At 39.3% G+C, this 22563-nt stretch overlaps 2 protein-coding genes across 4 annotated transcripts; both read right to left on the bottom strand.

The window, feature by feature from the left end:
• Window positions 1-1951: 1951 nt before the first annotated feature.
• On the bottom strand, window positions 1952-5097 carry si:rp71-45k5.2 (uncharacterized protein LOC560783 homolog). 2 transcript variants are annotated; one of them, XM_042506815.1, is made up of 5 exons: window positions 5029-5097; window positions 4665-4847; window positions 3234-3506; window positions 3032-3127; window positions 1952-2942 (listed from the first exon to the last, which is right to left on the bottom strand). In XM_042506815.1, exons 3-5 carry the CDS (start codon window positions 3387-3389, stop codon window positions 2301-2303), a joined length of 894 nt encoding a protein of 297 aa, XP_042362749.1. In that variant the 5' UTR covers window positions 3390-3506; window positions 4665-4847; window positions 5029-5097; the 3' UTR covers window positions 1952-2300. The 2 variants fall into 2 exon arrangements, with proteins under 2 accessions (XP_042362749.1, XP_042362750.1); XM_042506816.1 differs by having other exon boundaries at window positions 4780-5076.
• Window positions 5098-9479: 4382 nt separating this feature from the next.
• LOC121957504 (catenin beta-1-like) lies at window positions 9480-21055 on the bottom strand. 2 transcript variants are annotated; one of them, XM_042506106.1, is made up of 17 exons: window positions 20921-21055; window positions 19887-19936; window positions 18200-18409; window positions 17825-18075; window positions 17433-17671; window positions 15733-15934; window positions 15470-15614; window positions 15158-15261; window positions 14035-14169; window positions 13692-13895; window positions 13392-13550; window positions 12681-12800; window positions 12129-12279; window positions 11900-12021; window positions 11384-11444; window positions 10545-10740; window positions 9480-10440 (listed from the first exon to the last, which is right to left on the bottom strand). In XM_042506106.1, exons 2-16 carry the CDS (start codon window positions 19897-19899, stop codon window positions 10550-10552), a joined length of 2307 nt encoding a protein of 768 aa, XP_042362040.1. In that variant the 5' UTR covers window positions 19900-19936; window positions 20921-21055; the 3' UTR covers window positions 9480-10440; window positions 10545-10549. The 2 variants fall into 2 exon arrangements, with proteins under 2 accessions (XP_042362040.1, XP_042362041.1); XM_042506107.1 differs by lacking the exon at window positions 20921-21055 and adding an exon at window positions 20668-20736.
• Window positions 21056-22563: the final 1508 nt, after the last annotated feature.

The raw sequence follows: 22563 nt of genomic DNA, 5'->3' as shown, positions 1-22563 counted from the left end.
GAGCTTCAGACCATTCAAACTCCTTATATCTAATGTTTGATTGCTATGCTTGGGATAAAAAGAATTGGATAAACTTTGATATGAAAGTTTGATTTGCTAGACAACATAAATCTGGCTTTAGACTTCTCAGGTAATCCCTGGCACTTACACACTACTTACAGTCTTCCTTTCCACTTGCTGCTAAGCCTGTCTCGGCGGTATTCATCATGAATGGATTATTGAGCTGGCCTAATGGGCACAGGCCCAGAGGCCCAAAGTGTAAGGGCCTCACCTGGCCTTTACCTGCAAAGTGCCGCTAAAAGTAACACGTGCTGACCAGGAAGAGACTCAAAACGGCCACAAAGAAACACAAAATAACTACAAAAAGGAGCAAAACAACTACAAAAAGAGACAAAATGACAACAGAGAGAAGCAAATTGACCACAAAAAGATGCATAAGCATGACAAAGAGATGCAAAATGACAAAAAAACAAGCAACACCACAAAGTCTGTAGGCATTTTTCCACTGCTGCTATGTCGCTTCACTGTTCTGTATAAGAGGTACAATGGTGGATTAAAGGGACAAAGTTTTCTCACCTTTCAGCCAGCAGTGGAGGTAGTCTGATACAGTAGAAAGGGACAACCAGTAGGACAGGACTATGGACAGGTGTGACGTTTTGATGGTATGTTGTGCATGCCAACCCACTGCAGGACATTTAAATAGCAGCAGTTAGCAGCAAACTCAAACAAAAAAAAAAGAATAACAGCAACTGAAAATATTTGCAAATTGGAAAGAGTGAGATTTGGGAGCTTTTTGCCCTCTGAAAAGAGGGCATGATCAGCTGCACTATAACAGACAGTATTGCCATGTTAAGCAATTGTTATTGTTAAGAAAACACTGCTGATGCACAATATATGTCACACTGGAGGCCAAAGCTGTTGTGTCTCGTCTTCCACACCTCTTGATTCCAAGATGCCGTCATGCTGTCTAAATGCAGAGGCAGCATTAGGAAGGGACTTTGTGGTGGCACTATAGCATGATTTCTGTGTTTAAAGAGTTTGTGTGTCCTGCTCTTTATGTGGGAGAGGTACTGGGGCTTTTTGCATATTTGTGCCCAGGGGCCCATTGTCTCATAATCCTCCCATGCTGCAGTCAAATTCTTGGTGACTTGAGAGCAAGACATGGTGATGGAAAGTGAGACACTCTTATGCTTAGCCACCCTCCCTCATGTCCAGGAGAGTTTGTACTCTGAAAGTGTGTCAGTATAATATGTAAAGGGCTACTGTGCAAGCAGAAGTTAATGTTTTTTCTTCATAATCCCCAACTCTGGGCCTTTGTATCCTCACTAAATCCTATACTGTATGGCTGAACGGTCAACTAATGTGATTCTACCCCACATAACCCACAAACTGTTCCAGTATTGACGCATTAGATGCTCTTGCTAAAGGGAAGAAAACATTCTGCTTCTAATTCATCGTTATGCAATTTTGACCATCTATTATTAGCAGTGCAGTGTAATTGTACCAAAGATGTTCAGATGGACTAAGTGGGTCAAGACAATGTACACTGCAGTGCAGATGTACTGCAAATAGAAAAGCAAACAGATGTCAGCCATTACATATTTGCACACTATAACCTTGCCACAGTGGTCAGTCAACTCAGTATTATGTCAACCACTAAACAGAGCATCAAGGAAAAAGGCTGAAGTACAAAATGTTCAAATTTAACAACTGAACCCACAGTTCATAGGGTTTGTAGTTTTTGGAGAGGATAATAATGGCATGCACTATTGAATGTTGTTGTCTGGCTCTGTACACTTTAAACATGGCATGATCTGGACTTTTAGGTGGGTTTAGGGGGAAAATAAAACTATTACAAGACAATCCCAAAATGATTATCGTCAACAAAATCATACTGAAGTCCCAGGACGCATAAGAAACACCTTTAATCATGCTTAGTTTGTCACAAGAGTGTGTTGACATTGCTGTATTTTAAGCTAAACTTTGAAACACCATGCCGCCCTCTTGTGGTCACATGCTGACCTCAAACACAAAATGAAACAAATGGAAAAACTTTCTAAAATGTTCCACTAACCACAAAACACACAGATCATCACAGTAGAGCTTCAGGAGATTTTAACCATTAGCTGTCTGCCTACAGCCATAATTAAATGACACAAAGAGACACACATGAGACCAGTTATGGGCCTTGTGTGATTTGAAAGTGTGTCTTTTTTTAAAAGAAAAATCTTGATGTGTACAGTCTACTCAAAAATGCATAACATATAAAAGTGCAATTCAGAAGTAGGAAAAATGCTTTTTTACAAACGAAAACGGAAAGCCTCATGGGTAAATGCTGAGTAAGTGATGTAATTGCTGTGTGTGCTGGTGAAATAAGGAGCAGCACTGACTCGTGTGTAGACAGGGAGCGAGGACTCAGTACACACATGCATTCTCTTGATGGGCTGAGCAGCTCCTGTCGCAGTGAGTCCATGGTGTGTGTTGCCCTCTGTTGAGCAGATGGGGGAACTTCCAGCATAAGCTTGAAGGAGGAGAGGCTCCTCAGAGTCGCAGCTGAAGCTCCTCTTTGTCCCACCGGGTGTGTGTGTGGAGGGGGGCTGCTGTCCCACTCTGAGCGGCACACTGGACAGAGGAGAAGCTCTGGAGGCCCGAGCAGAGGGACTGTCTCTCTTCAGGAGGGATTCAATGGAGAAGGGACTGCTGAACTTCACCTCACATCTGAGCTGAACAGCTCTGCAGGCTGCAGGTTGAGGAGAGTGCAGAGCTGAGCTGCAGTGCTCTGATGCTCTGCTCCTGTTCTCCGTTTCCACCTTGGAGGCCAACTCAGGGAAGAGATGCAGGATTCCTTTGAAGTGACGACGCACCATCTTTGCTGTGATCTGAATGGGGTCCAGTTTCCAGTAGTTTCTCTTACTGTCCAGAGAATCTGGAACCACTGGGATCTGATGAATACAACACGGGGTCAGAGGTTAAGTGGCTTGATACAATTGTGTTCATTAGAAATATCAAAAGTTGTGGAATGAAAACTCACCTTGACAAAACATTTGTTGGTCGATAAACAAACTCTAATGTTGTTCTCAACAGATTTTCTGTCTTCTGAGATTAAAGGTGCCAGTCTGTCCATCAGCTACAAAACAACAAGTTGAAATTAGAGGTTGGAAATGACAATTGTTGTTGTGACAATTTTCTTAAAGATTTTTCTTAAATTTTGGTAAAAGACAAATCTGTCTTACCTGAGTAAAAGTGAGCATCTTGCCTGGAGCGTCTTGGAGGACAACAGCGATTTTAGCCAGGTAGGTGGTGCTCTTTCTGAACAGACCTCGCTGAGAGCTGCTGGCTGCAACAAAGAGAGGCAGCTGAGCTCCAAACTTCTCAGTCCTGTTCTGCATCTTGTTTGTTGAAGAATCGAAGGAGTCAGGTCCCACAAACACACACACACAGTAGTGTGATCACACCGTCACTGAGAGCAAATGTGGACCTGAAGTGCTCAGCTCTGGATATAAGTCCTGTTGGGACAATAGGACATTAGAGGGTGTGCACTGCAGGTTAATGAGGACCTTTTGAAAAGTCGATGAGCCATTACAGCCGGAGGTGGAGCCAGCGATCACAGAGAGAGTCCATTTCCAAAAGTTCATCAGCATGTCTATGAGGGTGTTCTGAGAGTCTGATCTGTCTCTTTGTTCACATTAGCAGTTTAAGTACCAGACTTTATAACTTTGAATGAGGTAATAGAAGTCTACCACTGCATACACGTTCTTTGTATATCAAGTACTAACCCTGTGTCACACTAAATTCAAGAGGAAAACTTGTTTTGTTTTTTTGCATGCCTCCCAATTGAACAAAGAATCCAAAAAACAAGACAATTCTTAAACAATTGAAGTTGCATTTAACCACAATAAAACTTTCTAAAGTTTTTGTATATTTGTAAAGTGCTTTGATGATTTACTGTGGACTGGACTGTACTTCTTTTGTACATAACTTTAGATAAAAGTTTCAAATTTAATACATGTGAATATTTGTTTAATGTTACTTTGAATGAATCTGCAAAGCCAAATAAAACTAAATGCCATTACAAGGTCCTAAATAGATAAATAGATGTTTATATATAAAAAAAAAAAACATGGAATGATCCCCCAAAATTGAGAGAATTCTTGCTGAATTTGAGTAAATGCTGTCTGCGTTTCACAACAGCAAAACTATTTCTCAAATTCAACATAACATGGGGTGCCTGATATACAAATGAATCATTTGGTGCTGAAGTATTCCTTTAATATTATATATATATATAAACATTTATTTATTAGAAGACATTCTGATGGCATTCATGTTTTGTTTGACTTTTGGGCCCCATTAAAAGAAACACCATCAAAAATATACATTTTTTAAATTGGAAGAGGCTTTTATCAAAGTAATACAGAAATAAAATCCAGGCAATAAATCAACAAACTATTACCAAAGAATGTACAAAGTAAAGTCAACTTTTTAAGCTATATTGACATAGTTTGAACAAAGGCAACAAATTCTAAAAAAAAAAAAAAAAAAAAAAAAGCCTAAAAAGCCTAAAAAATGATTAATAGTATATATATTTCATTGGTTAACTTTCAAATGTATCTTGAAAGTGCCCTCAAACTTGAACATTTTGGGGTGAAATGTGCAGTACTCACATTGAAGTTGCAGTGGAGAAGCAGGCAAACTCAACTATCTGCAGATGATCCTCCTTCAATTTGTAATACTATGGAAATTTTAACTCCAGAAATGATTACATAAACTTCAACCTACACGATTCCATCTTTCATTTTCTTCGAGCTTGATCCTTGATGTTGTATTTCAGCCTTTCAAAGGCTGCTCTGATAATACACAACACAAAGCTCAGTGACACTGACATTCCAATGAGCAATCTAATCACATTCCAGCAGTTTACACATCCCTCATCACTCCTTTAGTCAAACCCATCACTGCCCTTTGTCCCACACAATGACGGAGGTCATTTACATCACTGATCCCCACTCAGAAGCATTAACATATTACCTTTGCTGAATGCATTGAAAATAAGTTCTGAAGTGACTCTAGTGGAGGGCTGTGAGTCTGCAGAGCAGCTGACTTCACTTGTCTCTGATTGAAGCTGAGCTACTCAGCTGCTCTGGGGTCTGTTCTAAGAGGCAGGTTAGGGGTTAATTATCAATCTATTTATTTTACTCTTTTTCTATTTATAGGTTTTATCCAGCCTATGGTATTCTCAGTTCGTGGTTTTAATGAGTTCTGGTTTTGTTTTTTGTGTTTTTATTCACATGCCTTTGTGCTTGTGTCAATTAAAAAATTTGGGGGTGGAGGTGAAGTCAGGGAAATTGTAAAATAACAATATACCACTAATATGATGCTAGAAACTCACTGACCTAAACCATCAACTGAGAGATGTGAAGATTTTTTTTTTTTTTTATCTATCATGCAGCAGGTGAGTAGTGAGTTGCTAATGCAAATGTTGTGCAGTGTGTGGCAGCTGCAGTGTGGCCCCCAAGGAGATGAGAGACTGCAAAAAGGGGCCGAGGGTGAGGTACATCATACTACAATGAACGGGCGTGCGGGACCGTGAAGTGTTTATAGACAGGAATGAGGAGTGCTTGAGGTGTGGTCGTGTTCCTGAACTAAATGTATCGCCCAACAGAAAAAGACCCAGTGTTCGTCTATTGTAATTGTTATTCCCCTCATGAATCACAATGTGCCTTCTGTTAATTGAAAACAGACTGATTATTAGCTGTATTGACATTTTAATTGTACTTTGTTTAGTCTGGCATTGTCAAACTCATTTTAGTTCATGAGACACATACAGCCCAATTTGATTTCAAGTGCCGCACCAGTAAAACCATTGAATAATAACCTATAAAACAACAATGACTGCTGATTATTAGTATAAAGAAGTATATTATGAAAATATTTATCCATTAAAAACCATTTAGATACCTTGGGTTCCACCAACATTGTTTAAAGATAGAAGTCTGATGCAGATTGTTTTGAAGAAAAGCAGCCGATCAACAATATTTCACACATTGTTCAGTATTGGTTAATATGACCACAATAAAGATATGTAACATCTATGTTATGAGTGTGATGATAAATGTTTGTGGAATCAATGTCTAGTGTGTGGACTCTATTTACATTTCTGAATTATGTCAAGGCATTTTGATCATCATTTTATGTAAGCATGTGTAGAAAAAACTGGGGTGGTGGATGGATATGGAAATATGACTGTATGGAATATTTTTATTAAAAGGTACGCTTGAGTTATCGGGCAAGAGCAACAATGACAGTGATCAAGAGGCAATATACTGGTGCAAACACAGTGACATTTATTTGTACAGTGCACCAAGTCAAGCCCACAACATTACAGAGATTAAATAGTCTTAAAATGTTTCTTGGTAAAAGTGGGCTAAAAATAAAGGAAGGTAGAGGGTAGATTTATTGGTCATTTTATAGACAAAGTTTAAATTTTACAAATTAAAAAATAAATAAATAAAATAAATAAAGTCATGGCATGGATATAACCCCAAACACAAAAACATGCTTAAATAATGTGCAATAAATAAATAACAGAATAAAAAATCAAATAATAAAAAGTATATATATATATATATATATATATATATATATATATATGTATATAGTATGTCTAATACAAGATCAGTAAACAATGCATATATATATATATTACATTTCTATCCATTTGGATGTAGTAAGAATAAGGATGTTTGCCATAGTCTGTGTAGAACAGCTTGCACTATTAAATAAAAGTCAAACTGTGTATTTTAAAAACCTGCTGTGTATCAGTGAAATACCACAGTCGTCTGTTCAGTCTGTGTCACTGAATGTGAATGTCGCTCAGATGAGGTGTAAATTACTGGAATGTGACCAAAGACTTACATCCCACTCAGAGCCATTGTGTTCAGTGTATTCAGATATTTAAATGGTTATATTCCAGTGATCACTACAGCCTTACTCTGTCACAGCGATTTACTGTGAAGAGGCAAACTACAGCAGTTTAATCTATTAAATATTTATTATGTATTCTTTCAGTCACCTCTATGCACAATATTAGAGAAAGTAAAAATATTACATAATAAATTAAAACCGTAGTTTATAAGGAATGCCTTTTACCTTAGTTTTTTTTTTTTTAGTTTTTATAAAAAAGGGAAATGTTAGATTGTGTTAGTAACTAATGTTTGACAGACTGGTATCAAGGCCACTTTTTAAAGGTTTTGATCTAGTCCTGACTCAACCACATTTTTACTCAATCTAGTCTCAAACAAAGAGGGCCCTGGGATTTCTCATAGCACACCTATACACATACATACACATGAACATTATGGCAATAAAAAGAGGTGAACGCAGCGCAAACTTAATTTTGTTTTCTGTGACAACACACATTACAGCCGGAAACTGCATGCATCGTGGGTAAATGCTGAGTAAGTGATGTAACTGCTGTGTGTGCTGGTGAAATAAGGAGCAGCACTGACTCCTGTGTGGACAGGAGAGAGGACTCAGTACACACATGCATCTCTTTGATGTGCTGAGCAGCTCCATCAGCAGTGAGTCCATGGTGTGTGCTGCCCCCTGCTGAGCACATGGGGGAAACTTCCAGCTAAAGCTTGAAGGACACACACACACACACACACAGGACAGTAGAGGGTGTGCACTGCAGGTTAATGAGGCCCTTTGTTCCGTTAATGGGGTGAAAGCATCAGGGTGGGGGCCAAAGGACCGCTGACCACAGGTTTTCAACCGTTAAAATAACTGCTCCTTTTTTGGGAGGTTAATTTAACAATTACTTGCAGAAATAAACAACTGGCTTTGTGCATAAGTCCCACCTCCTATACTGATATTTACTCACATTTCAGTTAATTTTAGTATATAGACAACTAATATCATGACATAAATAAAGGGAGTAGTTATCTTAGTAATGTCCTTTTCTGTTCATGGTATGTTATCATTTACTGTCTTGACTGGATAGCATTGATATTTAAAGTCAGACAGAGTGTGTGCGTCTAAGAAAAGTTGAAGTATCATAGCATGATATTAAGATTTTCCTGTACCGCAGATGACTAAGAACATGCATGTTCACACTATTATAGTGTGAAAAGTGTGTGAAAGGCCTGTTTTTAGAGCCTTTTATACTGTATCACCTCCAGACAGGCTGTTTTTAAAGGAATGACACTTATTCTTAACCTTTTGAAACCTGAGTACCTGGCTTGATTTCTTTCAATAACATGAAATAAGGCAATGAGCATCTTCACAAGAAATTACCTAAAAATAAACAAAAAAAAAAATTAATAAAAAGTTAGGCCTACAAGAAACAAAATTAGCAACAAAAAAACTTAAAAATAAATAGTAAATTAAAATAGGAAATGGCTGAAAAAAGTGCTAAATCAAAATAATATAAGATATTTTTCTATATTATAATTTTAAACATATAATTCTAACAATTTTATATACAATCTTCTTGATATTTTTCACTTTTTTCATACCTGTCAAGTTATTTTCTCTGTCTCTTCATTAATTTAAGGGCATTTTTTGCCACCTGTTACTGATTTCTTGTAATTTTCTGGACATTTCATGCCAAGTTTCTTATCACCTTTTTCCAATGTTTTCAAAAGAAATCAAATCAATGTGCTCATATTTGAAAGGTTTCAATGGTTGTGAAAGGCATCTGAACACAGCGCAAGAAACTGATGTCCACCCAGGTTTCAGAGGGTTAACCCTCTGAACCCTGAGCGAATTGGCTTGTTTTGAAAACATGGGGAAAATAAGACATGTTCTGCAAATTGCAAGAAATTTGTAGATTTGGAGAAATTACCAAAAAACTAGAATTCTAATACTCATAATTATATATTTAAAAACACGGCACCATGTGCATCCACACAGGGAATCTATTTTATTGCCAAATACAAAATACCTTACAAATACCTGGTTTCATCTATGATGATAATATTGATCAAGCAAATTCCGCCTCATTTTAAACTTTTATGTATCGCAGCTTTGATATTTTGTCTGTGGTCATACGAGAGCTACGACTGTAAAGACTGGAAGTGGCAAACATGGACAAATACACAAACCTTTCTACGCTAAGAATTACTGCTAGAATTTAGTTAGATTGATTTCAAAATAGTAACTAAAGTAGCACTTTCACATTATAATTTCATTAATGCCCCATCACTTTGTAAAACACATGCACATGCACTTCTGTAAAACAGAACATGGGCACTCACAGATATACTCTCTTTTTAGTTCCTGTGGCCAAAAAAACCCAAATTTGTTTCAGCTAGAAGCCACTGTGAGTTTTTCTGAGTGCTGACCGTTTGTTTTGATCTCTGACACAACTGTGCACCTCAAGCTTTGCATCTGTGCACGCTGCTGTATCTCACCATATCAAAGAGGTAAACAAGCACTACGTCACACGGAAGGACAGAAGACACAGGACAGAGACTAAATCAAATAAAATGCCATTTTATTGTTCAGCCGTGTCACAACCTCGTCTCCAAAATAAGCACAGCAGGACTACAACTGGTTCATCAACCTAGCTACCCTTGATAGCACATAAAACTGGGTTTTATTAGACCACCAATGATAGCATTAAAGACTTTTCTATCAGACATCCAATGATAGCATACAAAATAGTTGTTAACCTACCAGTGATACTGTATATAAAACACTTGTCTCTAGATTTATCCCCAACCCACCCTCAATTTCACCCCTCTCCCTCTTTAGAACATTTGTGACACTGACATACTTTATGCTTAAACAAGCACATATTAAGAATGCATAATTCTCCATTTTTGAGATTATAAAAAAAACTACACAATGTTACACTTTAAGTCAGAGTACAATTCAACTGATTATTAGTGTTCTACACATTCGGCCATAAACCAAAGGAACATTGTATAATATCACTATAACTTAACACTACATGTAATATACGTTTAAAAAAAAAAATTACAAATGATTAGCATTGAAGAGAATATGAAGATGGCTAGTGCGAAGGCAAGCTGGGTCAGTACCATAACAGAGAATGAGTAATACAAAAAGAAATAAAAAAATAGAATAAGAAAAATAGAAACAAAAAACTGATAAGAATACAGGCAAGGCTAAAACATATGTGTTTCAAACTTTTAAGATCCACCTCATGTGCACTCATCCATATAGGTAACCTGCTCCAAGACCTCCATTGTGTGATTCCACATCTCTCTGATACTTTAACCCCTTCTTATCCCCCCCCCCCCCCCCTCAACCTGCTTTAACATTCCCATGGCAACCATCTTCTTTGTTTTCTTGTGTCAGGCACTTTCCAAGACCTCTTATTTCTCTCTTTACCTTCAACAACTCTACAGGCCAATCATAATGCTGCTTCAGACAATACAGGCCAATCACAATGCAGGTTCTATCAGAATACAACTGCAAAAGAGCACAGGACAAAATGTTCAGAACGTTGCTATTTACAGCAATAATTAATTTACTGTGAACTTGAAAATTGCATCTTCTGTGGGAGTCTTTCTTACCAATCCTACAGGTCGGTGTCAAACCAGGCCAGCTGGTTGCTGTCCATCAGGTCTTGGGTGTGGCCAAGGTCTGGCAATGGATCAGTGTGGTGACCCAGGTCGGGCAGAGTGTCAGCATGGTAGTCAGCACCTTCCATCATGGGGTCCAAAAGGGAGTCCTGGCCGTAAGCTGCTGGGTAGGCCCGGTAAGCTCCATCTGAAAAAAGGCAAATGAAAAAAACAAACAACTTATTAAATTGGTGAAAGCGGTTTCAATAACACATCAACACTCGAATAGATTTTGTTTTATTCTTAAAAAAATGCAGAGTTATCACAGTCATTGCTGGGTGGCACAAATTGAAAAATTCAGGGTTCCCACAGATTTTTCCAATGATTTAAAAACAAAAAATTCCAATTTATTTTACCCAATTAACAACTTAATTTTAGTATTTTAAAAGATGTAGACCTAGAAAGTCACACTTCCGAGGCCTTTGTGAATAAGCAAACGGCCAATGCTTGCCATCTTTACTCGGGAAGAAGACAATCCTGCCATCAACCAGCTGGTTATGCTTAAAGAGCAGACCAGCAAAATGGGTGCTTTTAAAACATTAAGGTCATCCCTCTTCTTGCAGGACCGATAACGATCTAGTTAACTGTCACACAATGGCATTTTTATATTCTAAACACTAAATAAAACAATGTATATTCAAAACTTTGGATATTGCAAGATAGAGACAGGATGCCATAAAAATAAGTTTAAATAAACCCATAAAGAAATAGCATAAACCAAAAGATGATGAAACATTAGGCGAGAAAAAGCGTAGGGATTTCATTTCATTAGAGATGAAGCAGGCACTCACCATCCTGCCTGTATGCCAGAGGGTCTCCCTGAGCTCCCATATCCAGTCCCAGGTCTCCAGTCTGTAAAAGGCAAAAAAGTGATGAGTAAAGCCCGACATAAGCCAGCCGACGCAGAGCAGTAGATGTCTTTGTCTCAATTCTACAGGACATTACTAATTGTAACCAGTTGTATCCTTAGCCAACATTAAGTACACATTTTACATTTGGCTAATGTATGAAGATATTGGACTCAAGAATCTGCTAAGAAGTCTGTATGTTTGTGACCACAGCTAATTGATATTCAGAACACTTTATTGCCTGTTGTGACAGAAAACCATCTTAGACATGGCTCAACATACACTGCAAAACAAACTCCGACAATAAACATACTGCATTTGTTCCTAAAAAAACTGAATAAATAACTAATACAATCATTTAGACAGAATAAAAACCACAATATACTACCGTATGTACAGTGGCACAGTACACAGAATATACATTTATCTGATTATCAACTTGTGCGTGCATGTGTGTACCTCGTTCCAGGCCATGGGCTCAGTTCTGAACAAGGAGCTGGTCAGCTCCACTGACAGACGTTTCTTGTAGTCCTGGGGCTTGTCCTCAGACATGCGGAAAAGGACAGCTGCAGCATAGGTTGCTACAACAGACAATGCACAGCAACACAAGTCAAGTACGCTCAGTGTCAGCGGGACCACCGACAATCGGACTTGTGTGCACAGTCTGCGTTTGTGCATGTGTACTCACCGACGCCCTCGTTGCGGGAGTGCAGCAGCTCGGTGAGGGGCGCGGTGGCTCCTTCAGCTTCGATTGCCTCGGCAGCTTCTTTGTCCTGAGCCAGTTCACACAGCACACCTGCTGCCACACGCTGGATGTTCTCCACTGGAGAATACAGCAACTGGAGACAGTTGAGAGGAAGGTAAGATGTTTGATAAACACAAACATGAGTTGGTGACATGTATGTGGTGAAAGCATAAGACCGAGGGAGATATGGGAGAACTGAAGTTGGTAACTTACAGATTTAGTATTTTCAACAATTTCATTTCAATTTGAAAGAAAAGTTCACCCTAAAATGCTATAAAAAGTCTTAAAATGAATGTCTTTCATTTTTTGGCTGTCCCACTCTTCTTAACATTAATTAATTAAAACATTTCTGGGAACATAAAAAGTCTTTGAAAGTGAGTTCTGTATACAATTACTTCTACTTTTAGGTGAACTATTCATTTGATTGCTAAAAGTTTTAAACTAAGAAACTAACAGACAGTCAGTGTTTGTCTGTAATAAGACTGGGAGATTTACCTGGACAAAGAGTGGAATGGTGTTGAGCCCTCTGATCACAATTCTGTTGTGGACGTCCCGGGCCAGGATGTGCAGAGCTCCTGTGCAGCCTTCCACTATTTCCTCCATACGCACACCCTCCTGTATGTGTTTAAGTGCGGAAAAAAGACAAATCAAACACACAAACAATTCAAAATGTCAGGGACCCCACAGACAGAATTGCTTTTTTTTGCTTTTTTTTTTTTTTTAAGAAAAAAAATTAAAAAAAAAACTTGATTTCTATAAAAAAAAACAGCAAAAAAAACAAAAAAAAAAAAAAAAAAAACCACAAGAAAAAAAGCCATTAAAAAAGCGGACAAAAACAGCCATTTAAAAAAAAGAGAACATGCCTGTTTCTTTGAAAATGGCAGGTAAAAAAAATATAAAATACAGCCATTAAAAGTTGTATGCCTCTCCCCTACCAAAATGGCTGAAAAAAACCCAACAATAACCGATAAACCTCGTGGGCTACATGAAGGGACAGACAGAACGCAGGGAGAAAAAGAAGACACGTCACAAAAACAACCAAAACGCTGTCACACCTTGACACATATTAGAGCTACATTATATTGTCAGCTATGGAAAATAGATTCAACGTAAAGTTACACTAATGTAGTTTAATTTTCCAGTAATTCCATGATCCTGAGGAATTTAAACAAAGAAACTTGAAGGGCTGTTGGCTTAGTTACACACCACAAACTGCTGCTGGTTGCCTCCCATGCTGGTGCGCCTCTGGGTGTCCTGGTGAGCCCTGACAAGCAGTTGGACCAGTCTGGGAATGGCTCCCTGCTCCCGCAGAGCACTGTGGTTGGCTGGGCAAAGAGCCAGATTGCGGATAAGACCAACTGTGGCCTAGACGGGGAACATTAAAGATAGTTTATTTAGTTAGAATTAAGTGATTTTTTAATCGACGATGTCAGCATATGCAAAGCTGATCCACGGTATGTTCTGGGATAAATGTGCGGTTGCGGAGAAACTGAGATGGTTAATGACCTTGATTAGTGGCCAGTGGGACGGAGGGTGCAGTAGTTTGACCACCACAGGCAGGCCGTAATGAAGGCGCACAGCATTCTGGGCCATCTCAGCATCCTGGTGGCGGGAGGTCAGGTGACGCAGGGCACAGACTGCTGGCTCTGTGATGTCCTCTCTGTCACCAGCCCGGAGCACTGTTCGCACCAGAGCCTCAATGCCTCCAACCTGATGACAACGTGATGAGATCAGTAAGTGCTATTACGTCACAACAAAAACAAGACCGTGGCCGAAGAATTTGTACCAGAATATACAGTCTACATCCCACAGAGACACAGTTCAAAGAGGTTGCGTGTAGAACGCGTACCTGGCAGACCATGAGTTTGTTACTATAGTTGTTGCAGGTCAGATTGGAGAGGATGCCAGCAGCACATGTCACTACATTGATGTCATCACTGCCCAGCAGCTGGACCAGGGTCCCCAGGAGACCCTCCATTCCCTCCTGGAGAGAGCAGAGGACACATTGGAAGGGACAGAAGAAAACAAGTGAGGAGAGCAGAATGGATGCATCCTGAAAGACTTAAGATTTTTTTGGTATCTTATAAGTGGATTTCATGAGTGAGTTAAACTGTCCAAACACAACTAGAGGCTCCTGTATGTTGTATGTATGTAGTTGTCATACTTCATATTATTGAGAAATTGATGTCCTACGGTGTGTATTGGTACTTTTAGCTACACACCTTGGACATTTGATACATAGATTACTGAGCAAGTGTTCTTATCATTGAACCTGAGGAAATCATAAGTTGTTGGCATTTGTGACTACTGAGAGTGTGTTGAACCTCAGGATTTCTACAACTGAAGGAAAGGTTATATCTAAGACTTTTTTTAAAATCAGTCAGAGCAAAACCAAATATCAACTTTACAATAACCAAAACTGAAGAAACTAAAAACATGAACCGTACCAGTTACTTAGGTGATTGACAATTTTGCCCAATGTAGCTTAGTGGGGAGGGGGTAGAGCAGAACAAGGAAATACCTGGCATTTGGTGGGTTTTGTTGGGTGATTTTAAGTTTTTTACTCTGCATCTGGGATTCAACTGCCTTGATTTCCATTGCGCTGAATTTGAAAAGCTTTTTGCATTAAATACACACAGCCTCCTTGCATGACTTGTACTAGTTTCAGCCATGCTGTAAAATCTTGGTTAAATAGACAATTTGATTGACTTTGCACTTATCCATGTCATCCAGTTATGATAGAGGCATTTGGTAAATTATATTAAAATACCAATTTGACATTTTATATCGTAATGTCAGAAAAACATGATACATAAAATCCTACTTCCCCCTTTCTGCCCGAGTCCCCTTAGCATTTTTAAGACTTTTGAAAGATTGAGTTATGACATTTTAATACCAATTAAGACCTTATTTGTAGATTAATGAATTCAATGCCATTTAAAACTTTTTAAGGATCCACAGGAACCCTGTACCTGTTTAGTGGCAGCATCTGAAAGATTCCTCAGAGTCCAGAGGCAGTTCTGGACCAGACGCTGGCTGGGGTCTGTCAGGTGAAGTCCCAAAGCCTGCATGCCACCTGCGCACGCACACGCGCACACACGCACAAAAGCCACAGCACCACAAACAAATTTATTACGTCAGAGGACTTTACCCATAGTGAAAAACCACAACAACAAAATGTATCAAACACCTGTAATAATGCCCACAGCTGTACTGCAACAAGTTAGACCAAAACACTCTGTATTTTTGATTGTATTGTGTTTCCGTTCCATTTCTGTACGTACCAGCCTCTACAATGGCAGGCTTGTTGCTTGAGCAAACAGAGAGCACCTTGAGCACTCTGCTTGTGGTCCACAGCAGTTTCTCATATGTGAAGGTCCTCATGATGTTGACCAGGGCCTGGGGACCACCACTGGCCAGAATGATCAGCTAAAACAAAACAAAATTATGTTTATACATGCTAAAAAGATCAGCTACACATCAAGGGATTTACAACCTGGATAGAGTGAAAGTGAATGCATGCAAACATATATTTATCTGCCAATACCTTGCTTTCTTGGTTGCCATATGCAAGAATCTGCAGACAGTCAGTAGTGATTGCCAGGAACTTGACATTGGTATTAGACAACAGTGCCACCATCTTCTGCAGTCCTCCAGCCAGGCGCACTGCCATCTTTGCCCCTTCCTGATGCAACAACAGGTTGTGGAGTGTAGTGATGGCGTAGAACAGCACACTGTCCACTGGTGAGCTAGGAAATAATCCAAATAATATCAAGTAATCAGACAACAGTCCAAAACATCTTTTAAAGCCATTTCTTAGGGACAAATTCGCTTTGTTTGTTTATTTGTCACATAAATTTGAATTTTAAGGTTTAAGTCATCAGTCAGCTGTGAATGTGGGTGCAGCAGTGTTGTTGGGAGGAATTCACATTTTAAATAAATAGTTAGAATAAAATTAGCTATAAACATCTACATCTTAAGTCCCCGGGAGAGCGCGGTGCCCAGACTGTTGTTACTGTGAAGCACTGTAAGAGTACAACACAATTTGTCATACTCTATTCTAATCTGCTTTACTAATACAACATTCAATGAATAATGGACACATTAACAACATTTTGAGAGTACTCAAAGTAGAACAAAGGAACTCAAATCACAGCAGATTTGATGGAAACCATAAAATAACTTTATAATGTAGACCATCAAAAATGTTTTTCAGCCATTTTTCACTCATGGTAGATTAATCATCTATACTGCCGCCTGCATTCACATCTATTTTGTGATCACCTGTTTGTAGTCCAATAAAATCAGGTACTTTATCATCCGCTCTCGTTCAACCGTTCCATCCTGTATTTGAAGTGTTGTAATATGATCCCAGGTGCAAAATCAAACACAGCACATGTAATATCCAACATGTTGCTACTTGCCAGCCAGCTTACTGTAGTGGCTGTGTATTGCTGCTTTTCAGAGATAAAAAAGACTTAGGTAAGGAAGGAATACATTTTAGAAGTTTCAAATTTGCAACATTTTGGAGTATTCTGTTCTTTGAAGATGTAGCTGGTTAGTGAAGATTTGGAGTTATTTGAAGAAATTTATCACCGTGCTTTTCTCACATCAAAGTAAAGCGGTGATTAGCCAGTTTTGGTTTCACGCCGTCTCATACTTGCTCTTTTGTTATGACTGTTAAGGTGTGCTCCTCAATGCAGGTGATGGTTGGCAAACCAGGCCCATGCTTTGTGAAAGCTATACATTTAATATTAATTTTTATTTACAGTTGACTCACTATTTGCTTAATCCTGACTGACTGGCTCAGAGCTGTTGCAGCAGTATGATTGTTGCATTTTATTTTTTCACCAGTGTCCAGCCTTCACTGGTAACATAATCAGAGAAAGGGAAAAGGGGGCAGTGAGGGAGTGTGTGAGACACACAAAATGAACACATTTTAGTTTATTCATGCCACTGTCTTAAAGGCCTATGTAAGAACACTGCAGCCTGCTGGATAGATTTGAGCCTATACAACAAACATGTCTTGCCAATAAGTAGCCAATAGGACGCAGTCAACAGTCATTTCATACAGTGCAGTATTTTATACCAACACTAATTTTAGCAACAGACATTTAACAAATAACTGTATGCCACTTTTTTTGCACTCACTGCAAAATCCTTTTTTCTAGTTGCTAGCTTCGGACACTGACACTGTTTGGACACTGATACTGCACATATACAGATAAGAGCAGCACAAATTCTTACCCCAGCATCTTGACCAGGGCAGGAATTCCTCCAGACTTGAAGATTGCAAGAAGCCCCTCACGATGGTGGGAAAGGTTGTGCAGGGTGCCAGCGGAGCAGCGAGCTGTCTCCACGTCACCAGTGTTCTGCATGGCACGAACAACGGCTGAAACCATTTGTGGGGAGCGCATCAGGGCGTGGCGCGATGCCTCCTTCTTTGACAACTGATGCACCATTACAGCTGCTTTATTCACAACAACCTGGGACAGAGACAATGTTTGTTAGGTATAAATGGTAAAGCACATATTATAAACTACATTGCAGATAACTTCCATGATATAACATGTTACTCAACAGGCACCATTTGGGCTTTGAGTGTGTTCATGTTATAATTCACTCATTAGTACACGTACCTGGTCCTCGTCATTGAGCAGTTTGGTAAGCTCAGGGATGGCACGAGTGGCCAATTCAGCATCATCTTGATAGTTAATGAGATTGACCACAGCATGTTTCAGCATCTGCGAAGGTTCTGCCAGGCGCTGCACGGCTGTCGGGTGGGCAGCATCCAGCTGGGTAGGTGGAATCTGAATACCCTCTTCCAAGGTCTCGGGGAACATGGCAGCACGCACACGCTGGGCCCGGGTCATGGCGTACCCCTCAATGTCTGAAAATATAGCAATATGACAAAAAATATCATCAAAGAAATGTTTCAATCATCTCAGATTTATGCCATAGCAGCTATCCCAATGTTGCAAATATCATGATAATTATATCAGTATTTCATGTACCTGTAGGCTCAGGAGTGAAGGGCTGGTTGAATTCCCAGTCGTAGAGAGTTGGATCATCCTCCTCAGCATCAGGGTTTCCCTTGCCACTCAGAGACGGTGCTGTGGTGGTGACTCCAGACTGGATGCCTGAATCCAGGTAGGACTGCTGCTGCCACTGGCTCACTGCAGCCTTACTGTCTCCCATTGCCATGTCCAACTCCATCAAATCAGCTGCACAAAAGGGGAAAAAGGTGAAATACATGGAATGACAGATTAGAAGGACTAATCTTTACTTTACCTAATTCCCTTTAACTTAGTCTCTTGCTTGAATGAGTGAACTTAAATGTTACAGTAATCTTACAAATATCTTAACATGCATAATCTTGAGTTAATTCAGAAAGAAGATGTAGGAATTGAAGAAGTTGTAGTTGTCAAATGAGAGTACCAAAATATGAATCCTGTTCGGTAAGTACATCTAACTCACGACCTGCCGGGTGTTTTCCAGAGCTTCTTCTCGTGTTCCTCATACATTCACTCATCTCACACAAGTGTAAGGACTTTCATCTTCCATATTGTCGAACTTCCCTTAATCAATATTCTTTGAAAAACAGAGGACCATCTCTTTGGATAACCTACTTCCATGACTACAATCAATAGCAATATGTAGGGATCTCACCACACCAACTCTGGATTCTAACTTCTCCTGCACAGTGGCTACACTTTTTAATTTTCTTTTTCTGTCTTTTATATACAGTGTTGCAATGTAACAAGTGAACATGCTTCATTAAAGTACTGAAGTATATCTGTATTAAATTTGAGTTCAAATTACATAAAAATGTATACCTTTACACCACTTCATTTGCCCTAAGCATTTAGGTACTTACTACAAAGAAGGGTAGGAGGAGAGGAGAGGGAAAGGAGATGAAGGGACAAATGAAGGAACTGAAGGAAGGAAAAATGGATTTTGCTCTTCAAACCCTTTAAGTTGTATAAAAAAAAATAATAATAATAATGTATGCATCATTTTTACAATGATGTACATGTTAAGAAAAAATAAACTTTCAAATTCTCACTATGTCTCAATTCTGCTTTCTTTGTCAACAGAATTAACTTGTACTTTAGTTTTCAATACTTGATTACATTTAATATTCTAAAATTACTTTTGATCCCAGATCAAGCTATTGCACTGGATGGGTGAATCCTGTTCAGAGCTGACAGGGCACAAGACTCTGAAGTAAATTCAAAAAATGCACTGCAGGAATTTTATGATGACATCAGCAGCAACATGTCCAAGCAACCAGAGTGAATTTTCATAGTAGCTGGTGATTTTAATCAACTCATCCTTCAACTCCACCCATGATAATAACAATAATCATACACAGGACTTATACAGCACTTTTCAAGGTACTCAGATGTAGCAGGATGAAGGACACATTTTAACTTTATTTTTTAAACTATGTTTAAAAAGCATAGCTTAAAAATGACTAATAAATCTACCTTGTACCTTGATACTTAAGTGTAGTAAAATCAGATATTTAAAGACTTTTACTCAATTAACATTATAATAGGTGGCTTCAACTTCTACCAAAGTCATTTTCTGGTAAGAAATCTGTATTTTAACTCAAGAATTGCTTTCAGGGTCTTCACCCACCACTGTATGTAAGTGCAAATAGACTAAACTAAATGAAAGTAAGTTTTTCATACTTACACTGGGTAGCCATTGTTCTTGCCTGCCCTCAGCCAGCACAGCAGATAAATCTGCGTAAAAGAAACAAGTACACAGGAGAGAATAAGACAACTCAACCTTGACTTCTTGTTTGCCAAAGCCAAACAGTACAGAAATGTTTATGCGTTTCTCCTACGTGGTCTCAATAATAAACCCGCTGTCTTCTGCGCTAACGTTACCTGTACCAGCTCCCTGCGATTCAGACGCTTGTTTGGCTGGCTAACGTAGCTATGAGGGGAAATGCCGAGCCTCCACCTCCAGCCGAGAGAGCAAAGCGGTGGGTATTTCCAGGCCAGCACGAACACAATTCACCATTCAGCGGCAAAGAACATCAAAGGCATATTTCTCCCCCTCCCCCTACCACGGCCAAGTTCCGACCTCGCAGCTTGGGTTTCCAATGAGAGAAACTACCCCCTCCGCCCCGCAATCACTTCCATGACTCCTCCTCTCGTGGTGGAGAGTAACAAGCTGCTTAATCAAAACTAAATCCCCCACCGAACTGTATGACTTAGATTACCAGCAAATTTCCTGAAGGACGTAAATTTCAAGACCGAAGCGCTAGCACGTATTAGCAATCGCTGCTAGCTAACAGGTTGGCTAGCTTACCTTGAAAGCTCGCTAAGCTAACCTAACGTGCGTAGCTAACCCCTCCGCTAGTTAGCTTCTAGCTAACATAAACAAACACAGTTTAAGGCTTCACTCACAAAGCCTAAATTGTTAAGACTCGCCCGAACCAGTTTTCAAAGTCATTATCGTTACAAACCAGTTCATCATCCGAGTCGTGACTTTGAAGCGAAGCCTCCAAATGTTTAATTCTTGTTTGATTAGCTTAGCTAACCAGGACGTATGAAAAGTAGATCCAAGCGCCACCGTACAAAACCTGCTGTGCTGCCAGCCAAATCAGAAAACCCCACCGGAGCCCCCTCCCTGGCCAAAGATGATTTTCTTTGGCGAAGCGAGCATTGACGCGCTGTAAATCCGTTATATAATAGATGTAGTGAACATAGTATCTTTACCAGAGTCGAGCGGCTCCTCCGTGGTTCTTGCCAGGAAAATTTTCTCCTTTCTCTTGGCTGGAAATGGGAAAAGGGCTGCTAGGTGAACCACCCGTAGAAGTCCGAACCACACCCGCTGTTGCTCCGCCGAAGATGTTGCTTCCGCCTGTGCGATCGAACATCAAGATGGCGAGGGAAAAAAATACAGTATTCTGCCGCACTCGAAAAAAATAGGGCGCCGTTTTAAATAAAGTTTTAGCATAAAAAACAGTTATTTAACGGCCAGTGGCAGATATTGATATATTGCTATGTTTAGAGAAGTCAGCCATTTCAGTTTTGAGATTTTTCACACACGTCAATAAAAAAATATGTGCTGCAGTGGTGGGGAGGGCAGGGAGCCTTCATTAGAGAGGAATGTGATTCATGAGCTGCTGTGATATGATAGAGGGAGTTCATTAAGGGACTGTACTTAATTTATCAGAGGAGGGGGTGGCTGGGGTGTGACTCACCCTCCCTCCACCATTAATAGACTTATATATTTTTTACAAAAACAGACAGCTAATTTCTATACAAATGCAAATCCTCCTGAAAAAGGATGTATGTTGTAGAACTATCCGTAATTGAAAATTCTACAATATTTTCTGTTTTTACAGTTTTTGTTTTATTTTTAAGAAAACATGTATTTTGAACAAGATGGTGGCTTTTGGGGGTAAAATAAATACTGTGCATAGTGCATTTATTGGCCCTCGTCTCTGGAATAGTCTTCTGGAGGAGGTCATACTCTCCGACTCAGTTGACAGCTTCAAACACAATCTTAAAACTCTTTATTTTAGACTTACATTCCTGTAGCTTTTGTTTAAGTAACTGGTATCAAATCTGACCTTTTCTGTCTTTCATTTGAAGTGTATGTGTCTCTCTGTGTGTGTGTGTGTGTGTGTGTGTGTGTGTGTGTGTATGTAGTTGTGTACTTGTATCTTCTTGTATCTACTTGATCTTATTGTCTTTTATTTGTACTTATATTTTTTTTATGTAAAGCACTTTGAGTTGCTTGCTTGCTGTATGAACTGTGCTATACAAATACAGTTCTTCTTCTTGTTATTGTATTTGCCATGCCCCCCCCATTTTCCCCCCCCCCCCCCCACACACACACCTCTAACATGCAGTTAGTTAACTCAATACATTTCCACTAAAAGGACTATATCATTAATTTTTGCCTCATTAGATTAAGTCATCGTTTTTTCGTTTTTGTTAAATGTGAAAGGTGCCCATCAGCCATCCTTCTTCATGTCTTACTCTTGCTCACAGTTGAACTGGGACTAATTTTGCAAAACAAACTGCAGTGGTTAAAGGAAGAAAAAGAAAAATTATGCACATACCACTAATAAACCATATAGGAAGTTGTAGAATGTCAAGACTGAATTTAAATTTTCTATAAAAAGACATAATCTACTCCCTCCACACATAAAGTGCCCATCCTTAAAAAAGCATTGATTAGGCAAATAAGTAAAAACATGCAATGGCCAGAATAACATGATCCTGTGCCATAACTTAAATGACATTTGATTATTTGCCTCCATAGTTGTTTTTGTCATGATATGAACTGCACAGCTTGTGACAACTGAAGAGTTCCCTTCACCACGAATTGATTGAAGACAGCTATAAGT

This window comes from Plectropomus leopardus, chromosome 18 (assembly GCF_008729295.1).
Source record: "Plectropomus leopardus isolate mb chromosome 18, YSFRI_Pleo_2.0, whole genome shotgun sequence".
Classification (NCBI taxonomy): Eukaryota; Metazoa; Chordata; class Actinopteri; order Perciformes; family Serranidae; genus Plectropomus; species Plectropomus leopardus.
The sequence above is the reverse complement of the archived record's forward strand: the minus strand, read 5'-3'. Positions and strand labels throughout refer to the sequence as shown.

Bases quoted from the DNA above. Each gene is read 5' to 3' on its own strand.
- si:rp71-45k5.2 (XM_042506815.1), bottom strand. From the start codon at position 3,389: ATGCAGAACAGGACTGAGAAGTTTGGAGCTCAGCTGCCTCTCTTTGTT. The intron at 3,128-3,233 runs GTAAGACAGATT...GTTGTTTTGTAG, and splicing joins AGATGCTCACTTTTACTCAG to CTGATGGACAGACTGGCACC. The intron at 2,943-3,031 runs GTGAGTTTTCAT...TGTATTCATCAG, and splicing joins CCAACAAATGTTTTGTCAAG to ATCCCAGTGGTTCCAGATTC.
- LOC121957504 (XM_042506106.1), bottom strand. The intron at 15,615-15,732 runs GTATTGGCAGAT...GTTTTGTTTTAG, and splicing joins ATGGCAACCAAGAAAGCAAG to CTGATCATTCTGGCCAGTGG. The intron at 12,022-12,128 runs GTGAGTACACAT...TGTCTGTTGTAG, and splicing joins CTCCCGCAACGAGGGCGTCG to CAACCTATGCTGCAGCTGTC.